At 43.3% G+C, this 26,182-nt stretch overlaps 1 protein-coding gene across 1 annotated transcript in view; it reads left to right on the forward strand.

The window, feature by feature from the left end:
• The first annotated feature begins 5,120 nt into the window (after window positions 1-5,120).
• LOC126267147 (uncharacterized) overlaps window positions 5,121-26,182 on the forward strand; it is a 28,854-nt gene continuing 7,792 nt past the window's right edge. Inside the window, exon 1 of the mRNA XM_049972079.1 lies at window positions 5,121-5,730. Within this exon, the coding sequence (XP_049828036.1) occupies window positions 5,713-5,730 (18 nt within the window). The 5' untranslated portion in view covers window positions 5,121-5,712. The remainder of the gene's footprint in view (window positions 5,731-26,182) is intronic.

Consider the following 26,182-nt stretch of genomic DNA (forward strand, 5'->3'; position numbering starts at 1 on the left):
TAAACTGGACAAGCTCTTGACGAACAAATTCACTTTTCGTGTCTCTAGGGAAGCACGAAGTCGTTAATATTGAATAGTTCAACTCATTCGAAGTCGTATTTCCTCAGATACGACATAAGGTGTTGCTCTGCTACCTAAGAACACAGGTATAGACTGAAAAGCACAGATCGATGTTGCGTAGTTGTTAGTACACTGGACTCGCATTAGGAAAGATAGCGTTTCAAATCCCGTCCAGTACCCAGGTTTAGATTTTCCATCGTTTCTCTAAACCTTTTAGGCCAAATACCTGGTTCATTTAATTGCAGGATACGTTTCCACTAGCCTACAAGCAACCATGCTATTCAACGAAACATTTGAAACCACAGGTAACACATTCCTCTACAGAATGTCTCTGCTGGTTCTCGAACAAATTCTGCGATTGTCAGATTCAAATCATGAGTTAGTCTTTTCGATGATATGTTGTTACCGTCTGAGCATTTGCGGGCCTCCCAGCAAATGATTTAGGGGTTGCAGTCCGATGATCTACACACCGCTTTCTCTGTAATTTGAGGACAACGTTACTGTTGGCTTTCCCTGAGATAATTCTAAAATACGATAAGTGATGAAAGAGAGGTGATTATTTAGATTTTAGGTCGCTGAAGGTAAAAAAATCAGTCTGGGAGTCAGCAACAACTATTAGTTTCATTTTCTGACATCGACTGAAGACACTATTTAGTGCATCTTTCAGCATCCTGAGTATACTCTTGTAATTGGATCTGCGGTTATCTATATGAGTTTTTATACCATAGAGTATGCAGCTGAAGTATACAACACTGTCTAGCCCTGTATCAAAAGCATCAGCGATTATGGCTTCTATAAAGAGATACACGATGACTTTAATTCCAATACGTCACTCAGCATCGTAACACGTGACCTAGCGTGACTATCAGCCAACATAGCCACTTATGGTCGGGTCACGCATCTGCACCTTCCACCATGTTTTTTGTTCGACAAAAATGACAAGAATAAAGATGGTGAGCGAAGGAAAGGTATGCATATTCTTCGCTGCAAATGAAGACTTCTCCACTTCCATTTATAAAGAATATATTATGCTGGAGGACGCCTTTCCACAAGAATCTGAGAGAAGAGATCAAAACTGGGTTTGCACGGAAGTTTCTTCCACTGAGGCAACATGCCTTCTTACAGGTTAGCTAAAACACTAAGCATTTCTCGAGGCGTCCTGTATCCGAGCCCTTCTCCGGCCCTCTTGGAGCACAGATGTGACCCTACATGATTTCTTTCTTTTCCTCAGAGCGATCAATATTATCCATACGCATCTTTTTCAGTTTCCGAAAGCAGTTGTCTGTGCTTACGAAGTGTTCCTGAACAGTATTCCCAAAGATAACACCTTGGAGCATTCCATGAACAGACCGAGAGGACGCATCGTTGCAGTTAACGTAAATAAGATAACCTTTAGACGTGACAGTAAGTATTCAGAAAAACAGGGGTTTTGTTTGGTTCCTCAAAACACCTATAATTTCAAAACACTGCAAAGAAGTGGAGGAAGAATATTGTTAGGAGCATTACGCTTAAATCACTATCGTCTATAAATAAAGCACATTATTAATTGTTACTAACTGATTAAGCGTTATGGCTTCAGATAAGAATTATAACTACAGGTTTTAAAGTATTTATCCAGAAGGATTTGCTTAAACAACATGTTAAAATTATTTACTATACTCTCCTTGGGCACCACTTGTACGTTTTGAAAGACTATTCATTAAATATTTTATTTCTTCCCAGTTTTCACACGATCAGTACCTCCATCCCTCCATTTGCCGTTTTCTGATCTACTAGAAAAAATGTTCCGAAGAAACCACATCCGTTTGGAAACAACACGAACTGAGTGAACAAAGGTAAGTTGAGCTATATCCAAACTTCATTTTTTTGCAAAAACAAAGACTTATGTAAACCGCATGAAGTCGAAGAGCGCTACAAGTGAACAGCAGCGAATCTGAACAACATCAAAACTTTTTCTTTTTCAGCAAAAGCTAAGACATTTTCGTCTCTCTGAAAGGTCTACTGTAAAATGAAATGATTGAGTGTCGAAGTAAGATTTTGGAAGCAAAATCTTTATTTACACTACGCCGTGACACTGTTTCATTGGCCTCCTCATGGAAACGGTAGCTGCGAGGAGTGACACTTTGCTTGATACATGGATGGCATCATGTTCTCCACCATAAGTTTCTTCCTTTAGATCGGTTGAAGGATATCTTTAAAAAATCGCAATAAAAATTGTCACTTTCCTGAAATACATTTTCCAGGTTTCATCGCTTGTCAAAATATTGTTGTCCTTAGCCGCAGCTTCACAACAAATTCCACCAATTAATGTGTGCTCTGTTATTGTTAGACTGAAACACGCGACGGCTGTGTTATTTTGACATTAGGTTGTTACCTCACTGCCGCTGCTGATCCAATTTTAGTTTATACCTTCCTTTTTCCGCTGGATGAGTGTCTCTGAAGTGGATAGAAATCCATCGTCGATAACATAGTTCAGTCTTATTTTCTCTTACTATGGACGTTCCAATTCTGCATTCAACTCGTCTTTTCAGCTTTCACAGCGTTCAGAACGAGCACGGGGGCGCAGTGATTAGGTCACTGAGGCACTTCCAGTGGTTTTCAAATCGTCAAGCTATCCAAAATTAGGTTTTCCGTAGTTTCCCTGAACTGATTAAGGATGGTTCCTTTCAACAGCGAACAGTCTGTTTCACTCTCCAACTTCATCGTATTTGAGCTAGTCATCACCGTCGGGAGTACGTTAAACCTTATTTTCCTACATTTTTTTCCCTTTTATAACGCCCTGTAACGCCTATGACACTGATCTTGATTTCAATAAATCTCAACTACAAATAGTCACGTATGCCTCTAGTTCCATCACTGTCAACTGATCTAAGACAGTGGATGCTCTTCATCTATCCCCTCCCAAATCAGAAGTCAGAAATTTGATAATTTCCTGATCTTTCTTAACACTCTGACTTCGACTGCCGTATGTATAGAAGTCAGTCCTGGTGTTTAGTGAATTTTTGTCACTAGCTTTCAGCTATGCCAAGACGTATTTCAGATGAACACCGAATCAAAGAAGCACTTCTGATACTTACGCAAAGGCTTCAGATTTCAGATGATGTTTGCCTCCCGGTGAAACATCGCTGAATCAGATTGTTCATCTCCTCCCCCAAATGATAGCGTGTAAACGCAACTACAATATTCGCGCACTTCCCATAATCTATGACGACATCGAACCATTGTGCTGATGTGACTCTCCTAAGCGTTTTCACCTTGATTGTGGACATATTCAATGCGTTCAACAATTATTCATGCCAGCTAAGATTTAAGACACACATTAATTAGCATTCGAGAGTAAAAGCGAAGTTCTTATGCTTTCTTAAGAATGTTTTCTGTGACGGTTTCTCCTGTCCAGTATTTATAAAGGCTCGATTAATTTCTTTTGATCAAGGAAACAGTAGGGAGCTACCTGAATGCACTACGAGTCATGACTTTAGGGAATCGATGTGACCAAATCGAAACCTGAGTGCTTTTACTTCGTTCAGCCGATATGCTACCTCCATGATTAAGATGCTTTCCCATATTTTCATCGTAAGTGGGTGCGTAAGATTTGCTTTCTTATTAAACGAGGCTCTTTGAAACCTCGATTCGACCGCTCAGCTCGTACAAGAGCGAAAGTCATCTTTTCACTATATCATAAAAGGAAAAACAAATTTTATTTCTGTTTCTTCACACTCCTCAGTGACCAAACAAAAAAGTAGAACAGATCTTCGTCCGATACATATTTCTAAACATAAATATTCAGGAGATTTTTAAGTTTGTTTATTAAAAAAGTTTCATAATGTTCATAATATCAATCCGACAGTGGTATACAAATTGGCTGGAAAAGGATTCTATGCTATGGTGGGACATTGTCGTAGTGCATTGTCTCGAAAGTACATGGAATTAGTAACGCAGAAATAAAGGGCATAATCAAAAATTACTATATTCTGCATACATTCGGTGAGATAACGTTGGGGGAGGGAATGCGTCAAAGACGTCCCAAAAAATGAACGTATGCAAGAAAGATTAGATAGTGCAGAAATACAAGAGCTTAGGAGTATCTAAGTCGATTTGTAATGAAGTTTTCAACATATTCAATAATAGGCATCGTTTCGAAGCGAAGAAACAACGTTCTGGAAAATGCGAAACTCCTTACCGATTAACAGATATGCTACTTCCTCTTGAAAGAAACACATTTCCGCGTGTGCTTATTTAAGTTATAATCTAAGCCAGTCAGGCGTATCCGCTACTGTAAGAATACATTCATTACGGCATATGAAAATGTAAACGCCGACCCTCTTCCTAAAGCGATCGGAAAACGTTTTTCTTCCGTCCACAGTATCTCGCTCCTCAAGCTGGGAACGAGTGGCTCGAGGAAACTTCCATCGCGCCATGCCTGCGTTTCCCAGGGAACGCCAGAGACATCTAGCGAACAGGTTGGAAGCCGATGCTGCTCCCGGCGGATGATCGTAGGAAGTGGGGGCGTATGCGTGCAAAGCGGAAAGCATCTATATCTTCTATTTCAAGTAAAATAAGATTCCCTTTGTTCGTATACTACGCCCTGTGTTACAGTTACTACATGCTAAAAAGAAAAGGACGGTCTTTATTGAGCTTGGGTCTGGTAAAATTTCGTCATCAGCAGCAAATGCAACAACACTATAAATAAGTTCAGTATAAAAAATAAAAATAAAAAACTGTGTTCCACTCAAGGGTAAATACCGTATAATACGGAGATATTTCTTTTTTTTTTTAAGTAGTGTCTGCGTGCAATATGTTACTGCCCTACAGAAACCCTCTTATGACGTTGAGCCTGTACGAATATCCTGTTCATATGGAATTGCGTTGTAAATCGCAATGTCTACCCTCCGCCCCCTCTCTTGTCATTGTAGCCAGCACGACGGGCAGACGCCAAGTTGATCGTCAATGCAGCCTCCAAAGTTCTGACAGAGGGCAGCAGCGTCGACCCGGTCGAACTATTGTTCATTAGGGCTGGGGACGAGCCTAGTCAACCAGCCAGCCCGTTTCGTTAAAACCCAACCATTTCCATGATGGGGGGGAGAGCGAGGGGATCTCGCTTTGAGCTTTATTCCACTTGGTGCGCTCGTCCACTAGCGGCGCCGAACACGTCATGACAATTTCGTCACAGCCCAAGGCTTTCGGGTCATGGGGCCCGAGCGGAGCCGAAGCCCCCACGCCACCCGACCGCAATCTGAGCCGAGCGCCAACGGAAACTGCCGAGGTGGTGGCAACAACCGAGCTCTGCCGGAGATAGCCGAAGGCTCCAGGAACGTGGCGTACGAACCCGACTTAGGGAAGAGAACGGCGTGTTCGTAGCGGAGCTGTGCCGAGCCAAGCTCGCCAGGCTGTGGGCAGTGTAGCCGCTGAGAGCTGAGTCGTAGCGGGTGCGACAGGCGCAGGTGGGTTCCGTGCCGTTTCGTACCCGAGCTAAACAAACCGGTCTGCAGAGAGCAAGTCGCTGTTGCCTGTAATTCTGCCCGCTGTTCGCCGGCGGCAACGGCAGTACGCCGACTGCGGACTGCGAAGAATCTGAAGCAGAGGTGTTACGTGTGTGACATGGTGCAACCGGCCAGTATAGGCGGATATGGCTTCTGGCTGACGTGAAACAAGATGTGGTGTGATTTACAGGTAAGAAGTAATTCAAAAATTTCTTGTCGCCGTCCTTATGGTCCATAATTTTGTGTATTATAGCTATTATGGCATGACAACACGCCTGTCATTGCTGTACGGGGTTAATTTAATTACTGTCAAAAATTTTATTTATCAGAATCGCATGTAGTGGTTTTTTGTGCGGTTATTTTAACACACCACAGATTTCTCGCATAATATTGACAATTTTTGATTCCGTGCTTTTTACTTTGTCTAGATTCATTTTCAATTCTAATTTAAATTGGTACTCGGAAAAATTGAGATTTCACCTTAAATTTAGGAATGTGTTAGGAAAATTATTGTAACTTACTGTTATGTATATAGGTGTTTGTTAATGTAATTATATGATTTTGTTTACGTTTATCTCTAGTCCATTGTCGTGCTTGCATATTGGAAGATCTGTGAAACGTACTACTTTGTCACTGGGAGCCGCTGCTTTGTTGCCCAGTGGACGCTAGATATATTGTAGCAGGTTATTTCGCGGCTGACATTTCGGCAGCCACATGTTGGCAGTGGGTGGGGGAGATAAGTTCGGGACTGTCCGCGTGTGTTTCATCGTTTTGAATTTGAGCGGGTCTTCAGCCAGTGGAAGGGGGAGCGGAATGCACATCCTTTCCCCTCTTCCGCTTCCCCCTCGCCCAATGCCCTTCGGGGTGGGAAGGGGGAATTGTTATCAAACCCAGCAAGTCACATCCGAAGTTCTAGCACCTTGCTTTACGACTGGCGTTGCTATGGTTACGACGGAACGCCTCCTACATATCCCTCTGTCTCTCTCTTACGTAACATGTGCTGCGACGGGACTGACTGTTGAATTTTATTCTGTAGCAACGACGTAAGAGAAGTTTTAAGCAAAAAGATAAAAGTATCTTAACACCTTTTAATGTCAGTTGGCGTTCGGTTCTGTTTGATCTAGATGATGAAACTCATTGATAAAAAAGAATTTTGCCGACCGACAATTCTTTAGCCAAATTTAACGAACTTCTTTTTCGAAGTGTCTGATGACTGAAAGAACGTGGAAAACGTTGACTGTTTTCCTTAGAACAGTTTGAAGACACGATTAATTGTCCAATAAAGAAATGCAGTCACATTCATATTTTTGACCTAATTCCGATGATTTAAATCCTTTGTTCGGTTGGCATCGATGATAGGCGACAAAAAAACACACGAAATGTAAATTTGGCTTTTGAAGCTTTACTTTAAGAAGCACTACATTGTGATTTCATGGTGACGGAGTCACGCTGGATGGATAAATGTTTGTTTGTTCTTTCTCATTATTTTTTTTTTCCTCCACTTGCTACAATTTAATAAAAGTGAAACAGCCGATCCCTATCTGTAAGGAACGAAGAGCGGTCATTAGTCTTGGTAGCCTGTGGCATCACGATTCGGAGTGTCTATCGTCTAGCAAGGTAGTACACAAACTTAAACTAAAATTCTGCCAGCATTATTCATTAATAATATCGTGTGGTACTACGGCCTGGTGCAAGTCTTTCAATTGGACGCCACTTTGACGACTTGTGTGTCCATAAAGAGAAGTTTGAGTCTCAATACAATAACATTATTAAGATGAGGTTTTGAAGTATTCGTGCCATTTGTTTTGCGCGGTGGTGCAAAATATTTGAAAGCTATTACCTTCGTACAGCCTGCACTTAAAGGCAGTTGCTGTTCAGGTACAGTTCTGGGTTGTTTCCGTCATTGTGCGGTGGGTGATCGTCAGGCGCCTAGTGATATTCCGTAGACAGAGTAGATAGAGCTGCCAGTCCCTGTCCAAATTATTACAAAGCTATAACACATTTCCAAGTGAGTTACTCTTGCTGTACATTACTCTGCACGAAACGAATCAGTGCATCGATGGCAAGAACCGCTGCAAAAGTTAGCGAGAGCTGACAAAATGCTGCAAATAGTTTTTACAGTGTAAGTCAGTTGATGATAGCTGTAAACGAGCTTCTTTGTAACTGATGTCTTTTTCAGCCAGTTTAGGTATTATCGGTGGAGGTAAGAACGCGAGTATGTTCATAAATGTAAGTAGGGTGTTGATTTTGATCATCTGTGGAGAGTCCCCGGACATATTTTAGTCTGTACTCATCAAACTTTAAATGCACCTTTTTTTAGTTTAGAAGCAGCGTGCTCGCGGGTTTGTACTCATATGCGTCCGGCCTACGCACGTGGCCGGTGTCTGGCAATCGATGCTCCACCTTAGTACCTCTGCCTGTGATGGGCCACGTGCTCTTACCGAATACGTTTCGCGATTTGCTTGTGTCGCAGCAAAATCTAGCATGAGATACCTGTCGCCAGAAACAAGCTCCGTTTCTGTTCAAGAAAGGTTTCGGAGTTCGAGATGTCTACGTATTTTCTGTGGCGGGAATATCTACACTGTACTAAAGCTGCCAATTAAGGGTGTAGTTTTGAAAGTTTCCAGGAAACTCGGCAATTTAACGTTCTCTTAAGTAATTGTATGGACACGTTGAATAGTACTGTTGGACATTGTTACGCCATTCTCGGCAAATTGAAGAGAGTCGTCGCACAAATTATTGCGAGCTATTTAACATTTCCGAAAGAGTAATTCGTACTTTATTTTACTAACAATGTTCATCGGGCAAGAATAGGTAGCCGGCCTGGGTGGGCGAGCGGTTCTAGGCGCTACAGTCTGGAGCTGCGCGACCGCTACGGCGCAGGTTCGAATCCTGCCTCGGGCATGGATGTGTGTGATGTCCTTAGGTTAGTTACGTTTAAGTAGTTCTAAGTTTTAGGGGACTGATGACCTCAGAAGTTAAGTCCCATAGCGCTCAGAGCAATTTTGAACCAAGAATAGGTGATTTCCTGGAGTATATACTGTCACTGCTGATTTTTAAACCAATGGAAAGGGGTACGGGACAGAGTTATGATCCTTAAGATGCCCTGTAATTTCGTGGAAAACGTGGAACGCGTTCGAACCTTAAAACACAGTAATTTCGAAACAAAAACGGCGGCATAAACGAGGACTCGCCGAGAGGGGTGCCTGTTCTCATTCACTTTGTGGCAGCAGATATTTATTCGTATTTTTATGGTTGCACCCTGGAGTATGTACTACAGAAGGGGTGTAGGGGAAAAGAGTCCTAGCAAATACATAGTATGTGTTACCGGTACCGGCAAACGCGGTAGAGATACGGCGGAGCAGTTAGTGAAGAAATGGCAGATAACATTTTATTTGCCATCTCCGTATCTCAGCCTCAGATAGAAGCAACTCGACAGCGTTCTCTGTACGTGCAGCTCACTTATACCCCACTTCGTTTCAAACGTGCCGATCTTGTACGCTGTAGCAGGAACGTGGCTTCTTTTCTCAGTAAAAATCAGTTTTGCTGCGGAGAAAGTCAACTTCACCAATACTGTCCCAAAATAGGGAAAAGGGTATACAGCACACGCTGAACAAACTGTTACAGTCGCAGAACATTTCTTTAAATGTTAGAGAAAGTTTGTTGTACTTCGCGGTAGCGCATTTTCCATGTATTCATGTTCGCTATGCTCGACACGATCAGAGTGTGAATTTTACGTGCCATCATCACAATTTGTTCTTTGTCGTTTCCGTAAATCAATTGCAACGAAAGACGGCATCTTTTCTTCAAAAAGACCACAACCGATTCACTCCCTCGGCCTTGTTCAACACCCCACTAAAAACGCGTATGTCACTGGGTCGTCAGACTAAATCTGTCAGTCATAGAAATACCGGCATCTTCAGAAGTTTAACAGGCCATACATACTAGCTCTCCATTAATTCACTATTTCCTGTTGCTCCCCGTAGATTGCCGTACTAGAACCACGTTTCTGCAGGGTAACTCAGTCGACAAATAATTTCAAAGTGCACAGCAATACGGATGCTCCGCGACCAGTGGAAATCTTATCTTCCGATGAATTTCCCAACAATAAGAATCAGTTTTTATTTTGCACTGGCACTAAGGCCTGTGTATACTCCCAAATACTGATATTGTGTGTAATACGAAACTCGTATGTGAAGGACAATGATAGGTCGCTGTTTCGGCTAAAAGCAGTGTGCTTTGTCCAGGAGAGAACTTCCACAATACAGCATCAGTTAGCTCTGCATGTTTAACACAAAGGATAAACGATCATATGATAACGTATAAGAAACTCGATTCTTAATGCATGGAGAACGAACGTGTCTTGGGCCGTGAAGAAAGTTTCATTCAATATTATGTTGACGGTTCGGAATCATTGATCGCAAGTGATAAGACGGCGAAATTTAAAGATAAAGATTCGATTGACTTTCGGAGATGACGTTGCAATTATTACAGATCAGTTAGACTTCTCTAAGGAATTGCGACAGACTCCGATTATATACATGTTTTGTCGCCTTTTTTTGTCACAAAAACTGTATTGTAGTTAACGTCTTGCTTCTGTGGTGCTGTCAAATTATTAAGAATAGAGTATTGCTCTTACTATCTTTTCTTCCACTCGGCTGTGCTGCTTGCTTTAATTTACTTTCAATTGACTTCGAAGCAGCGACGGCTGTTTTCAGGAACTGTTATCGATCTGATATACTATCGCAAGTATGTCCTGTTAATGCCCCCCGAGAATCCTCTAATGTGTAACTTACAAGACTATGAAGGATGCTGAGTACATAAACGAGATGAGCACCAAAATGCCTGAAGATGGAGCAGTAGTTGCTTCGAAGTATACGGCAAATAATTTAGGCAAGAAACACAACAGAATGTAAAAGTAGGAAGGGAATCGTTCACAATAAAAGAAAATTAGCAGTTCGCTTCTAACGAAGCCAAATTTTGAATACTGCTTATTTTCGTCCACTTTAAATGCAACTTCGAAGCTATGGGTTAACTATTTGAGACAGCATAAGGGCATATAGACTGTCAACTTTCGGGAATTCTGCAGTTTTTTTGCGCGTTGCCTTAATCATTTTCTCATGGTAGTTAGTGAAGAAGATGATGAAATAAATTCTTCAGTTGCTCCAGCCGTATGTCGCTAAACTGCGTAGAATAGTAAAAACATGCCACTCCGGCTTTAACTTGGCGACTTCGGGACGGCAGATTTCCAAGACAAGTAAGAGTCGCGGCAGCGCGCGCGTGTGTCCACACAGGCGCCGGCGTCTTTGCGCGCTCTCGACCCGTAGAGGCCGGAGCACGTGTCAGGCCGGCGCGGCGCGGTGACAAGTGACAAGCGGCGCGGGCACGCGGTGTAAACAAATGGCAGTAGTGGGGCAGGTTGCGGCCGCGCCGGGGCCACTCCCACGCCCCCCAAGTGACGGATGCTACAGACGCGCGCTGTGCGGCGCAGAGCCGACCCGATCATCGGCCGCAGGGAGGGGAGGGGGCGTGCCCGCCTCAGCCACCTGCGGCGCCTCGCTGTCATTGTCCCGCCGCGCCGCCGAGCTCACCGCATGTCACCACCGGCCGTCAGCTAATAGCGCCCGCCCCCTGCAAGTCCGGCTACCGGTTTAATGCCCCTCATTTTCATACAAGCTTCCGAGCTCCCCTACTTTAAAAAAAAGTACTTGTTACTGCCACGTTCTGCTCTTTTTGCCAGGTGTAACTCACACGGATATCATACTAGAAATTTATTTCTAATCGTGCCATCTATTGAAAACATAGGTCTGCCAGTATCCACAAGTGATTGACGTAAAACATTCCAGCAGTATCTCCGTCGCATTAGACATGGTTGCTTTTACTTATTCAACCTGTCTCATTCCTGCCAGCAGATGTAAGACCTCTGATGGCTAAATTATTTGGAAATCGTGTACTATATGAAGGTAGATGGCATAATCTTACCAAGCAAAATGGATCACAGGTAGAAATGGAATCGTACAGCTAAGACAGAAGTGTGAAGGGGCGAAAAGGGATACTCCCAACGGACGAGATTCAATAGCCTTTCTAATTCAGGCGGTGGAAACTGTAGGTCCTGGAGTATATCCCAGCTAACAATGCAGAAGTTACTGTATGTGTGCCACCAAGTGCCTGCAGACTTCTCCAAAGATTTGGACGAAAGCGAACTTTTTGTGTTCTTTTGTTTTGTATTCATTGTTCAACATTATATGACCAACAAATGGAAAAATTGTATAAAATAAATATTCAGAACGCTATCGTCCTATAGTAACGCACTGACATTTCGAGAACAGTTTTGTATTAAGTGTCTGGGTTTCCATTTCGTAGGTTGTCATCCTGTAGCCACGGATTTGCTGCCTTCACCTGAACTTAGTTTAATTATATGACAAATACTAAAGGCTGATACTTCAGTTAAGGAAACTTAAGTTATTATGAGGGTTTTAGCGACACCTGAAGTGCAGTGTGTTGTGTGAAATTTAAACAGTAAATAGCTCCTTCCAACACGCAGTTCCTACGTATAGTGTTGCCTATGCTGGCGCCACAGAGCCTTCTGCCGTTATCCCCAGGAAAAGTTTAAAAAGCTGTTGTAACAGCGCGTCATGTGGGTAGTTACACGGTTCTGTAAGCCTGTATGCTGTACTTTCAGTAGACAGGGAGTCAGATAGACACAAAAATGTTCTAGCCCTGCAATGTGAACCCACACTGTATTGCTGCGCACGCTTGTATCGAAGAAACAGCGGACTCTTAATACGCCGGTGGACCTCGGGCATCAGTTCAGGCTTCGGAACAGTGCGAAGTACATCATGTAAATTAGGGGGCACCCTGAAAAAGTGAAAAATGGATACTCGTGGAAATTCCCCGTGCATGGAATCCCGACTTTTCACCGACCACATACAGGGTGTGGCGTACATTGATCAGATATCTTAGACTGCTGCTTGTTCTCGGTGCAGTGGAAACTAGGTTTCCTTGGACATTGAGGTTGCCTTAACGGATAAAATATGACACGTTAGATAAATTTCTAAATTAATGAAACGGGGTATACGTCAGTAACTGTTTCAGTTCGTATTAGTTGAACTGCCTGCGGAATTACGCGCTGAGGTAAAACTGAATTGTGATGTTGGTAGACGGCGTATTGTTTCTCTGAAGGCAGATCACTTGTAAGCTCATTTTGTACCACTGGTAAAAGATGCTCCTTGCTGATAATTTCCGATACTGGGGGGAAAGGATGCTCTTCGTACATTTTGTGCAGTTACGATAACGCCGCATGGTTCTTTTCGGGACTGATCTCCAATTTCACAAGTACGTTTATTTGTTGTAATTCAAAATATTATGGTCCATATACTGAGATGCTTTGGGAGCAGCACTAATAGTACTGAACTGACTCCAGCCACTTGTAAAACTCAAACTGGTTGACATTACGGCTAAGCAGAGTAATGCGTTCATTGCGACCTGCCTGTACATAGAATGAAGTAGTTGGTAGTCAGAGATAGCGGAGCGAACATGAAGTAGGACAAATTTTGCATAAGAAACTTCAGGGCTGCAATTGTTTTGACGCTAATTCAGCAAGCATGCTCGGCTATGAGGATCTGAGGTGGATTTGAGACGCCCAGTGAGGTGTAGGACAGGAGCGCGACGCAGCCACAGCGGAGGAAGGCGCCGTGGTATCAGCAGCGGCGAGGCCGACCTTTGCGTTGCGAAACTTGCTCGCCGCGGCTGGCCGGCCGCTATCGCTTCTCCGTGGCGCCTTTCCTCCGCGCCTCACTCACACATCCACCACACGAAACTGGCTTGCACCGAGAATCAACCACATCATAGAAATTATGTCGCTTTTGGTGGCATGTCCCATAGGAAGAATAACAGCTTTGTTTCCCCTTCACGTTCTAAACCTGTAGTCTGTGAACACCGCAATACACATTTCGCGTGAATTCTCTAGAATCCTAAATTATCTAAAACCAATACTGGGATTCTTTAAACTAACTTAGTGAGTGTAAAGCCTGTAATGTCCTTCGATGTTTTCGAGTTACTGAATTTTAGCCATCTCCTCGGTTGGTTTCGTGGCATGTGGGATAGCATTTAACATAAAGACAGGTATAATAGAACTGCACAGATACGTACTTTCAAATAGTCGAAATGACAGAAGCCCTCCACAGATCGTTTATCACATCTTACATTTTGATAAATCTATTCCAATAAGTTTTATCTATTTAATTGTATGCGATTTCTTTTCGTGAAGTAATTTGATGCTTTATCTTACTATTTCACAGCCATAACTTATTCACGTCATTAAGGAGGATTCTTGAACTAACCGTAGACACACAACATTTAAAAGTAAAAAAAAAAAATAGAAAAAGTCGAGCACTCGAATACATAGAAGCGAAAATGGTTCTGTTTATTCGTGTGATATTAAATGAAAACTGGTATTAGTGCCATCAAACGGAGGTTCGTGAAAGTGCGCAACTTTTTTTTTCCACAAAAGAGAATAAATATTATAAGCTCCACGTGCTAGGCTCTGTTACGTAATCATTTCAACAGCCATACTCTGCCCACATTGTAGATGAATAGTCTATGGCATGTTCTCTGGTTTATTAGTATTACTGTAAAGGCCACACAACACCATTGTTATTAGCGACCTCAATAAAATAGTGTGAAAGTGCTTCAAAGGTTCACAATCATGATATAGTAGGCAGTCATACTGAAACACACACTAATTAAGATGTTTGCTTATTCTTCACATAAAATTAGACTAAAATTTATGATAGAACATGTTCTAAGAAGGAAATTCTGATAAATATTGCTATCAAATGTCTTTAAAAAACAGGTGAGCCAACTATTTTAAAGACTACACACCGAAATATTTTATACACTACCAGAAACCGTATTATAAAAATTTATCTCATTTCCAACGAAAGATTAGAGCACCGGGCGGCTTCTCTGGAATAGATGAAGTGTAGATGACTCCGCGTCCTGATCATTTGCTTACCCGTACAAAAGCTTGACGCAGTTTTGATGGATATAATGTAATTTGTTTGGATCTGTTATTAAATTTGCCCGTCTCGTGAACGCCGAAAAATGATTGCTACATTAAGAAAAGCATATGTTAAGTTGGAGTACGCTCTTGCATGGAGACAGTTTTCCCAAATATCCCGAGTGAACTAGCGGTAGGTCGGCTTTGGGATCTCAGGGCACCTCGTCATTCGCTTTGTGATGTTCCAATAGAAAGCGTGTTTGCAGATAAGATGATAGGGCTGGGTTTTGAAAAAAATGCAGGTGGAGCCTACTCCTACATTCTCAATAAACTGTACAATTTTAATTATGGGTGTAAATCCACAACTACTGTGTTGCTGAAGAACCATATCGTTGAAATCATTTGGTTAGTTATAACCTGTGTTAAACCACTTAATATACAGCATCGGGAGCATCTACATGGCATGTAAACAGGCCAACGGGCGCATCTCCTGAAAAGGTATACATGTTTATTGGTCGGCGTACTCGCGAAGTACAGTATCCAAGTGATGTTCATTTTATCGCTCGTGCGTCCTGAGACGGGGGTGAAAAAACTAAATTTTATTTGACTTGTGTGGTTGAAATCTTTTCTTTTTTATAATTTGATGATTTGATGTGCGTCCAGGCGGAGACATCATCTGTTAGTTGAAATTAGATGATTTCTTCAACAGCCTTTTTTATAAGTTGGCAGTTAACTATATGTAAATGACGCCGAAATGAGCCGCAACGGGAGCGCCGCATAGCGCCGGTTTCGCGAAAGCTCTGCACGTGTCTGTGGCGGTGCCACACGTGGGCTGGCGGAACTCGGTCCCCTCGCCGAGGAACGACGCGGCCGTTGTGCTGGCCGGGTGGCAGAGCGCCAGGGGCAGCGGCGCAGGTAGTGGCGGCGTTGCCAAGCGCGCCGCCATACTGGCTATAGTTAGCCGCATGTGCCTTGCCAGCCTGACGGAGAAACAAATAGAAGTGGAGGCAGCGAGCAAGCGCCGAGCGCCACGGCGGTTCGGCCTGCCGCCGCCGACGACGACGACGACGACGTCTGTGGCGGTGCTCGTGTCGGCGGCGGCAACCGCCGTCCACGGAACTGCTTTCACCGTGAACAGGAGAGAGCGCGCGTGTGCGCGCTGCGCTGAGACCCTCCTGCCTCTCGCCCCTCGCCGCGGAGCATATCGATACTTAGCGTCGACTGCGCGCTCGATCCTCGCAGACCTATCAGCCCCATCGCCGTATCGCACTGTCTTTGCCGTACCCTGCCTCCACCGTGCAGTCAGATTTGTCGCAGGAATCAGATGGCATTCACTCTTTGTCTACGTATAAAAGCCGTCATCCGTAATATAGACTTACGCGCACTTGCGTTAAACTTTGTCTATCTAAAGGACTTTCTTCAGTGATATTGTTTCTACTATCCCATTAATTTCTGTCCAACCCAAAATAAATAATTTAATATTGCTTCACGTGGACGAGCGGTTCTAGGCGCTACAGTCTGGAGCCCCGCGACCGCTACAGTCGCAAGTTCGAATCCTGCCAAGGGCATGGATGTGTGATGTCCTTAGGTTTCAGTAGTTCTAAGTTCTAGGGGACTGATGACCTTAGAGGTTAAGTCCCACAGTGCTCAGAGCCATTTGAACCATTGCTTCACGTTATGATAATCTTTAAAATGAGCTCCCGCCCTTTTGCTCAATAATTTCGTTTAAAATATTTCTTGTCCCGAATTGCGTGGGTCTATAGGAACTTATCGGATGAGGCGTAACGAATCAGTAAATATGACAGTGATCACGTAATAAATTTACAGCTAAGAGCATTGTATCGCTGGCTCCTGCAAAAGTAGACCTACATGTATTTGATGGTTCACTGAGACACTGAAGGTCTGAAATGCCTGTGAAGGAAACAGTGTAGTTTTCCTCTGCTGCATAGTTTTTCTGGGACATGTACTATATTTGCCTACACCTTGTGATTAAGATAGGGCTAGTTCCTGCTGTTAACAGAACTCCGGCGCACCCAGATTTGCTGACTAATTCGTCTTTTTGGGTTGCCATTCACTACGATATCGCTTGTCAAAAAGCAGTATCTACATTGTAAGCGAGCGCCGCATTTTTCCCCCTCTCCCCTACTTCAGAGAAAGCACGGTGGGCTTAACACATTTTACCATGTTCTTGGGAACAGTTAACAAAAGGCTAGCCGTTGCTTCATCACAAAATATTGCCGCAAATTAGCAATAGCCCGAGATGTACAAAAAAATATGCAGCTGTTTGTGGGGAAACATTTCGTGAATGTATCCAGCAGCGAATGTCATCGCAGTTTCCCTTTGAACTCACGTGAAGCTTTATAGATTAACACTGATTGGGTCTACCTTCACGTCTTACCGACTCAGGCCTGGGCTTGCCCTGTTGTACTGAAACTGTGGCGCCCCAAGCGCCCACCTCCTTCACTAGGCGGGCGGCAGTCGCGGCGCCACCATAACCGTAAGTCAGTGCTGCTGGCAGCGGCAGCGGGCCAAGTTTTCCTCGTGTAGAGGCGAGACGAGCCTGGCCGGCCTTTAGGCGCGCAGCTGCCTCCGCCGGCGGCAAGCAACCCAAGGGGAGCCTCTCTGCGCCGCGCCGCTAGGAGGGGATAGCGGCCTAGCGCGGCCGCCGCAGCCGCCTTGGCTTGCCGTGCCTGCCTTCCTGTGTGCCTCGCCTTAGCTCCGCTGCCAGCCGTGGCCCGCTCCCGTTTGACGATCAGCTGTTGGGTCGCGACGCCTGTCACACGCCCCCTCATTGTTCGGCTGCTCACTCCCCCCACCCCATTTGGCCGCTTCTCCTCGCCTGCCGGCATCCAAACGTGCGAGATCTCTTTGTAATAAAGCACGTTGGGACAGAGTGAATCCACCGGCCACTCCGCATGCATATTTATTCGTTAGAGCGTGGACTCTTGGAATATTTTAGATTTTCGAAAAAGAAGAAATGATTCCTATAAAACATATGACACTTCCGGCAATCTTATAGCTAAATATTTTGAAATAATTACTGTAAGTCGATAGCAGTTTGTTCTAGTAATATTTTGGCCACTATAGAAGCTACATTTACGCCGGCCGTTGTGGCCGAGCGGTTCTAGGCGCTTCAGGCTCGAATCCTGCCTCGGGCATGGATGTGTGTGACGTCCTTACGTTAGTTAGGTTTATGTAGTTCGAAGTCTGGGGGACTGATTATCTCAGATAGTGCTCAGAGCCATTTGAGCTACAACTACGAGCTCCACCGAAGAAATTTCGTAGGCTGTTCAGGGTTATTTTCAGAGTATTTTGGTATAAGGAACCCGTAATCTGTGGTAATTCGTTACAGATTAACAATGTAACCATGTGTTGTACGGTTTTCTAGATAATTACCTTTATTTTTGCGATAATAGGGGACGACAATGAGTAAACTCTCATTCACGAGGTCATTTTCGGCCAATTCTAAATTAGTAAAATTACGCATACTGCTGTGTTTCACTGTTAACGTACGATTAACACTGCCGGGGAAACAAACCCGAGAAAGAACCGACCAGCACGGAACGCAAGCTTGAGGGCGAGCACTGAACATACTGTTATCAAAACACACACACACACACACACACACACACACACACACACACACACACACACACACACACACACACACACAGTAACCCGCAATAACCTTAGAAAACTTGTCGTATTCACACTGCAGATAAGATTTTCTTGAACATTTGTATTCCCTTTGAGTGATCATTAGTGTCGCAACAATCAAGAAATCGATGCGGGTTAGTCGTGACAAAACTTTAATGACCACACTGCTTCCGCGATTTTCCCACGCAAGATTTTTGCTACTGAGAATTACGGTCTCTTGATTCCTTCACCTGAATTCTGGAACATCCGAAGTCACCCAAAATAATGTTTCATGTCACCCTAGTTCCTTGTTCTATAAAACGTTATTACAGACTCTCCGTAAGTAGAATAAATTTGTTCATCCCTGAAAAAAATTGTGGCCCTTCCGCACACAACGAATACTTGTTCGTATCAGTTGCGCTAGAAAATTCGCACCATGCACAAGTATTACTAAGAGTTTAGTTAGTGACACTCCATGCGTGTATTGAAGCTAGCTGAAAACAAAGCTTCCTCTTATCTATTGTACTGTGTAAAAGTAGAGATCAGATAAAAGCCTTTGCAATCAGTCTGAAGAAAACTAAAAACTGTATTTTGCTTAAGCAGGTGCGAATTCCATTAAGTAATTAGCCGTAAACTGCAGACTGCACTGAATTCGCTCTAGTAATACATTAGGCCTAGTTAAACAGGCCTAATACAAGGAAACCTATTACGGTACTTCCATTTACGACACCAGAAACTACGGAAATGTGTTTAGCTTCAAAAGCGCTTGTAAAACATGTTTGACCTTCGTATTTCTTTTAAAAATGGCGTAGTCCCTGTCAATGTCGAACCTACCATTAACAACATAATTTTATTTCGGTTGAAACTAGTATTACTTTGGATATGTTTCGGATGAAACTAATATTACTCCTGAATATGGTTTAATCCATAACTTTACAGAAATTTGTTGATTCATCTACTTACCCGTCAGAAGGTTGTCAGTTTCAGCAAACAGAACGGTTACGAAATAATGTACATTTCTGTGGAATGGCATCTTTGCTACTGTGTTAATAGTAACAGTGAAATAAAAATACGGTATAAATCGTCACATAAAAAATTTACAAACCTGAAATGGGTCGGTAGCAAGGTTATTAATTATCTGAAAGCATGACATTTTTACCAGATTAATGGCGACAGCGCGTTACGTACCTAGTCTCAAGATTGTATCACAATAATTCACAAAGTTAATTTCTAGCAGTCAATGCCACCTATTCAGTTTCCTTCCATCAACTTTTAAAATTCTTCTCTCTCTCTCTCTCTCTCTCTCTCTCTCTGCGATGATCAGTTCCACAAAAGTAATTTAATTTAATAATTCGCTTAGGAACTTGATAATATAACAGAACAAGCAGCGCCGCGTAGCGTCCGTCTTCCAAAGCTTGGACTCAAACGTTCGCATGTGGTGGGGAGTTCTAAGCACAACGAGAATAGGGAAGTCTGACAGACTAAAGCTACACCTTCGTTACCTAGGCAACATATGGCGCTGTGACTGTTCTGGCACTTCAGAACCGAAAGAACAATTATTCGAAACGAAGAGATTATTCGGTACTTGAAATCAGTAAATTGATGATAGTGTTGGCTGCTCGGTTAGTCAAATACATATTGATATTTTATACATTTGATATTTTTCGCTGTAAAACCGGTATTGTAAACAAGTACATATAATTTTTAAGGAACTTGTGGTTCACTACAAAACCCTCGTGTTTGCATTTGGGAGAACAGAACTAAGTCCGCAGCTCGAGGTCCTGCGGTAGCGTTCTCGCTTCCCGCGCCCGGGTTCGATTCCCGGCGGGGTCAGGGATTTTCTCTGCCTCGTGATGACTGGGTGTTGTGTGATGTCCTTAGATTAGTTAGGTTTAAGTAGTACTAAGTTCTAAGGGACTGATGACCATAGATGTTAAATCCCATAGCGCTCAGAGCCATTTTTGAACAGAACTAAAAAGAAAAGGTTCCGAAAGAATCGTTACTTGTAGTTGTTGTTTGATCAGAAATGATCATGCGAAAGTAGTAGCTCAGCCTTCTTTTGTTTTTTTCAGTAACAAGATTTCATCCAAAGCTGTTGAATTTTGTCTTTACGTCATCTGTAGTCTGTAGAAAGATGGATTTTACGTCCGTCCCACTAAATTTCTTTAATTTTACGTTACGCCAACAAACACGTCATTAAGAAATAACGTTCTGGACAGCATTTATTTACATTGTAATCCGCGACAAAACTATTCTATCGAGGTAGCCGAAGTTTTCAGGTCGTCGTACGTATGCGGAGTAAGAGGATCAAAACTAAACGCTCATAAAAAATATATTGAGGTTAGCTGTAAAGCAGTCTCTCAGATGAGCGGATCAACAACTTTCTTTTTTAGTCAGTATTCAGTTATCTCGTCAGAGGCCCCACTGTTTTGATACAATAGACAGCTTCCTTCTCACAACCAGGCAGGTGCTAGTTAAATAATCATTTCATAAATTTAAACGCGTTTTTCTTGCTTCAGTTAATAATATTTAATTCCCAGAAGATTTCTTTAATATGCTAGGCGAAACGCTTCTGGAAACTGAATTTTGTTAATTGCAGCGAAAAAGGGCCTTTTAATTTATGAAACGAGTAGTTTTACACTTGCTGCCGAACCTGCTCACTCCAACAAATTTTTAGTTGTGAAGATATCTCCACTGTCGCTGGTATTTCTGCAAAGCAAAGAATGTTTAAAAGAGTGTTTCGTTACTTAAGTAACGGCCCGACTCTTTTGTCGCCAAAATTGCCGAAGATTGGGCTGTCAGTAGCCCAGGCGCAAAGCACGGCGCATGCGCAGATAACAAATTCTGGGCGGAGGTGACAAAAGATCACTCGATCGGGAGATTCGCTGCGCGCAGTGTCCGTCTGGCGACACGTGTTCTAGCGAAAAGAACCAGCGCAGCAATGAAAAGAGTATGCGTGTTAAAGAGGACTGGAAAACGATAGTGTCAGTAGGAGAGTGAAGCAGTTTTAGCGCGGCCGCTGGGCAGCGAGCGGGTGGCCAGGCCCGAGCCGAGCGTGGGTATCAGCACGGAACGCGCGCGTCTGCGGCGCTGCCAAGTCTACGTGCGCCGTCAGTTGGTGTGGGCGCAGCCCCACTGGCTGCCTCGCAGCAACAATGCTGCACAAGGGCTCAGCCACGGGGCGACAATAAAGGTCTCTGGTAGCTGCAGAGTGAGCACTCTGGGGGCGCAGCGAGCGCACGGACTTTGCCGCCTCACAGAGGCAACGCCGTGCCCGGGGAACAGGTTCGTAGAGAGGTGAGCAGAGACCGACGCGACCTCTAGCCGCGGCGCAGATGCACGTAGGCCGAGCCTCCATCCCTCGCCGACCCTCAGGCCGGGTCCCCCACGAACCTCACTGCGAGAGGGGACCGGCCCCACACAAATAGGAAAGAGCGCAGGCATCGCGCAGCGCGGCTGCGCCGAGGGGTGGATGGCAGAGGGAGAGAGCAGGGTGCGTGGCGGAGTGAAGGGGACGAAATTAGAGGGTTGCGAGCGCCGCTCCGCTCCGCGCCGGGCCGGAACACACTGGCCGGGACCGCCCTGCCTGTGGGCCCCAGCTCCGTTCTGCCTGGCACGATTTTAAGTGAGGGGCTGTTTGAAAGAACAGAGGACTATTTCTAACAATATTTCGTCGAAAACAGAGTAGATCATGGCTGAGTGAAAATAAGGTTGATTTTTATAGTAAGTAAAAGAGCAACCAGAAACTTTTAATAATTGTAGTTACTAAGAACAAACAGCGCCGTGAGTGGTTTTGGTTTCAAACCGACAGATTCAGCATCAGTCGGCTGTTTACGTTAAAAATAGGCAAGAGATTATGATCTACACACAGTCGAAACCAGGATTTTGGCCTTGGTGTGGGGAATGGGAATGAGGATGGGGGCTGAGCTCATAGTCATTTTGATTCACCGTGCCCCCAAATTATGTAGAGTAAACAAAGGTGCTTTCTTAATCTCTTATAATACAACTACTACAGAGAGGAAATTTTCGAGACTGTTAACGCTAATAATACCAACGCATTTTCCATAATGTGAAATACCAGGGGGAGGGGTATTTTGCGCCTACCGCAAAAAATCGTAGAACTAGCCAGTTTCGTTAAATGTGTTTAACTTCAGTATAAGAGATGAGTAAAGCTCCTGAAACTGAAAGTACTAATATCACAACAAATGTTGTGAAAAATCACATTCACAAAAGACATGAATTTTTGGGTTAAATTTTACTAAAAATTTAAAACAGTTTCGGATTCTCATGTGCGAAATCATTAACAATTTTTTAAAAAAATTAAAATATACCTTACCAGACTAGATTGCAATATTAAAAGATGGATACGAAGAATCCCCCTCCCCTCTTATATTGCGAGGGTTAAGTCTGAAAGCCATGTTGCAAAGAATTCATTATTGTTGTTTGAGATTAAGAAGAAACAGATGCAGTTCTGAGGGGAGTTGCAGCCCGATCGCTCCCCACTTCCATAAGATTCGCCTCCAGTCTACATATGATGTTGGCTGGTTTCGTTGTGGTGAAAGTTTGTCAGAGTGGTAGCGCCCTAGAGCAAAGAAATAAGAGAAAGAGCTAATTTACTGTAACTAGATCTGACGATGAATTTAAACAACTTCTTAAGATAAAGGAATGGTTAGTTTTTTTGTTCAGTCGAAAATCCTTCGTAATCCTTCGTCATCCTGTATCACTGTTCACTACTTTTGAATAAACATAATGGTTCGAAACAGACAGCGGCGAATTTTGATTTTAAGAAATAGTATTAATAAACCTATGATGAACGAAGCGAGGAGTACATAAACGGACTGACACAGGCAAAGTGGTCATTGCTGCACTAGAGAAGTCCATTGGTATCAAAAGTTGCCCTCAATTGCGGGACGAAATTTTCTGTGGCAGTACATTTGAGCAGAGAGCATTCAGTGAAGGTGAGTCGTGGACAGTGGGAAAACCGGAACAGAAGAGAGTCGAAGCATTTCAGATGGGGTGCTACAGAAGATACGTGAAAATTACGTGAACTGACAACACAGGGAATGAGAAGGTTACCTGCAGAGCAGGCACAGAAAGGAAAATATGGAAAACACTGACAGTAAGAAGGGACAGGATGATAGAACATGTTCAGATATCAGGGAGGTGTAGAGGGTAGACTGTAGGGGAAGACAGCAATTGGAATGCATCCAACAAATAGTTGAGGACTTAGGGTGCAAGTGTAACTCTGAGACTTAGAGCGTAGTGTAGGAGGGGAATTCGTGGCGCGCTGTATCAGTCAGAAGACTGGGGCTAACTGCTTGTTTCATTTATTGCAGGAATTAACTAGTATATTTACAATACATAATTGTAAACATCGACAGTTTGGTTTTGGTTGCTTAGAAAACGTCCCCGGTTCAGAGTGCACAATTTTGTCTCGAGAGGACTTACACGATTTTTATCAGAACGCTTGCTGCGTGTTGACCAGAATAAACATAAATTTTCACTTGCGTGATAATTGATAATGGAAATCGTGGTGGCGACACAAAACTCGTGTTCATATCGACTGCAAACCTTCCACTTCTCAGACATGCGGAAAAAGGAACTTAAGAAACAGAAATTGTTGGATTGAGGGGAGCTATACATCTAGAAGCAGTATTCCAACTGCACTACAAACGATAACGGTGATTTGGGGGTAAATGCCAGTTTAACGCGGTGTGGTAAATCTCGAGGAAGACTTCGTCAAATAAAATAACAAGAAATATGCTATAGGTAGTGCCAAAAGTGATGTACCTCGGAGAAATGAGATTCTGAAGGTGAGAATTCAGATGAAAAACGGTTTCAAATTTTCGGAATATTATAGGAGGCAACAGTGCCACGTCCAATAGAGCATTGTAGTCTTCAAAGAAAACGTCTGTTCGATGAGTGCTTGTAACTTAGGCCTGCAACACGTGAACGATGTGTACGTTGTTGTAATGGGATTAGCTTCCGGAGCTGCAACGTGACTACAGCTGCGATCTTCCCGCTAAATCCTCTGTCGTCAACGGTTGGACAAGACACAGAACAGTCCTTTGCGGGAGTTCTGACTTTGCTGCTGCTGCTGCTGCTGCTGCTCGTGGGCTACTGCGCGCAAAGGTCCCAGGAGCTCGCAAGTAGGACAGGCACCAGGAGAAACTACCTGGCTAGTGCGGGGCCGGGAAATCCCCGACCGCGCCGCGCGCTTTGCAGGAACACATGCAGTCGGCACTCGCTCGCTAGAACAAAACTGCGCTGCTTCTCGACGAGTTGTTAGCTGGTGCCCTGCTCAACTCAGAGAATACCACTGTCAGCACGGGACAGGTTTTTATTTCTGTTTCGTAGTCATTCAATAAACAGTTGCGTACCTTGCAGCAGAACGGATTCATTTCTGTATCGTCTTCGGAAAATGAAATCACTTAATATCAAATGTCTAAATACAATGAAAAGTTATTTTTTTAAAATGCTTCTACCCACACTTCTGTAACATTATTCGTAGCTATGGAATTTTAAAAAGTTTTGTTCCTGTGCGCAAAAGTTAATTTCACTTGCTTTAGTCTGGGGTTAATTCGTGAGCTGTACCGCACCAACTAGAATGGAGTGTATAGGTTAACACACTGTTCCGATCATAGACGAAATGTGTTTGTCGAAAAGTTTTACTATATTGACTGCGAAAATTGTTAGCAACCGTAACGTGGAGAAGGGTAATACGTCTTCATTCGGCAACGTGATTATATCACGCAACGCGCAGTAAGCAAGTGACGAGTAAACGACGAATGCTAAGAGGAAGCGCTACTCCATTAGATGATGATGATGATGATAATAATAATAATAATAATAATAATAATAATAATAATAATAATAATAATAATAATAATAATAATAATAATACCTAATGCAATGTAACATATACCGTACAGTTAAAAGGAAGTCACGCTTGATCAAGGTCCACGTCACTTTCCATTTTTAACCTGAGAAAGGAAATAAATAATAATGCGTTGGCTACATTAGCGCCTGCCATGAAAATTCTGCATCGGTTAATAAAATTGTTGATCTAACTCTAAGAAATAAAACTTATTCTGTAGCTTATTCTTTACGACCACGAGTTAGGCCGTATTGAAACATTTTAAAATCAATAAATTGGATTTTCATTGGCTGTAAATTACGTATTTGAATAAGACCTGACGAAGACAAAGACAGTAACGTAACATTCAGCACATATTGCCCGACACTTCATTGATAACTTCTTCTCTCCAGTCTTCTTCTAAAACCGAAAATTTATGCATCCGTTACAGTAAATGCAGTGGTTAATCTTCGTGACAGAAAGAAGCGAATAACACAACGAAAACAGACTTGGTGGCCTCGAGTTCCATTCGAAATTAAGTCGTTGGGACTTGAGGTTTAAAGTTCAAATGAAAATGAACTTTCATTATAGAGTGGTGCAGTGCTGATGGTGATTGTGATCCTGTTTCGAAGATTGTCTGCTGCTCATATAGTGGTGATTGCAAGGGGAGTCACCCCGTTTCCCCGATCTCTGAAGGAAAAGAAAACGTACAGAGTAGTCAGATGTTTTTGTTATTAAAAATAACACATAGTAATACGAAAAATCGTGATGTGATATCGTGACGTAATAGTAAATAATAATAAAAAAAATTTGGGAATATTTGTAGGCAAGTTACTCTTTTCCAAAGCAGGTTTGCGCATTTCGGCACCAGCTGTAAATATCATCTTCACAAATTTCCTGCCTTCAACGACGACAAAATATAATAGATAGCTTTCGAATCAGAGATTGAAATAGCTGTGCCTTGTAAATTCGTGAGTTTTGGCGGCGGAAATGCAAGCCCACTCTCTGACCCTCCGTTCCCCGACAGAGTTCGTGGTACAGAAGAGATATAGAGATGCGTGGTGTGGGGTAGTGAGACAGGGCGGACATGCCTCGCGACAATAATGCAGTCGGCATTGTTGGTTGCGCAAGGCGCTGCGGCTGCGGGGC

Source organism: Schistocerca gregaria, chromosome 4 (assembly GCF_023897955.1).
Source record: "Schistocerca gregaria isolate iqSchGreg1 chromosome 4, iqSchGreg1.2, whole genome shotgun sequence".
Taxonomy (NCBI): Eukaryota; Metazoa; Arthropoda; class Insecta; order Orthoptera; family Acrididae; genus Schistocerca; species Schistocerca gregaria.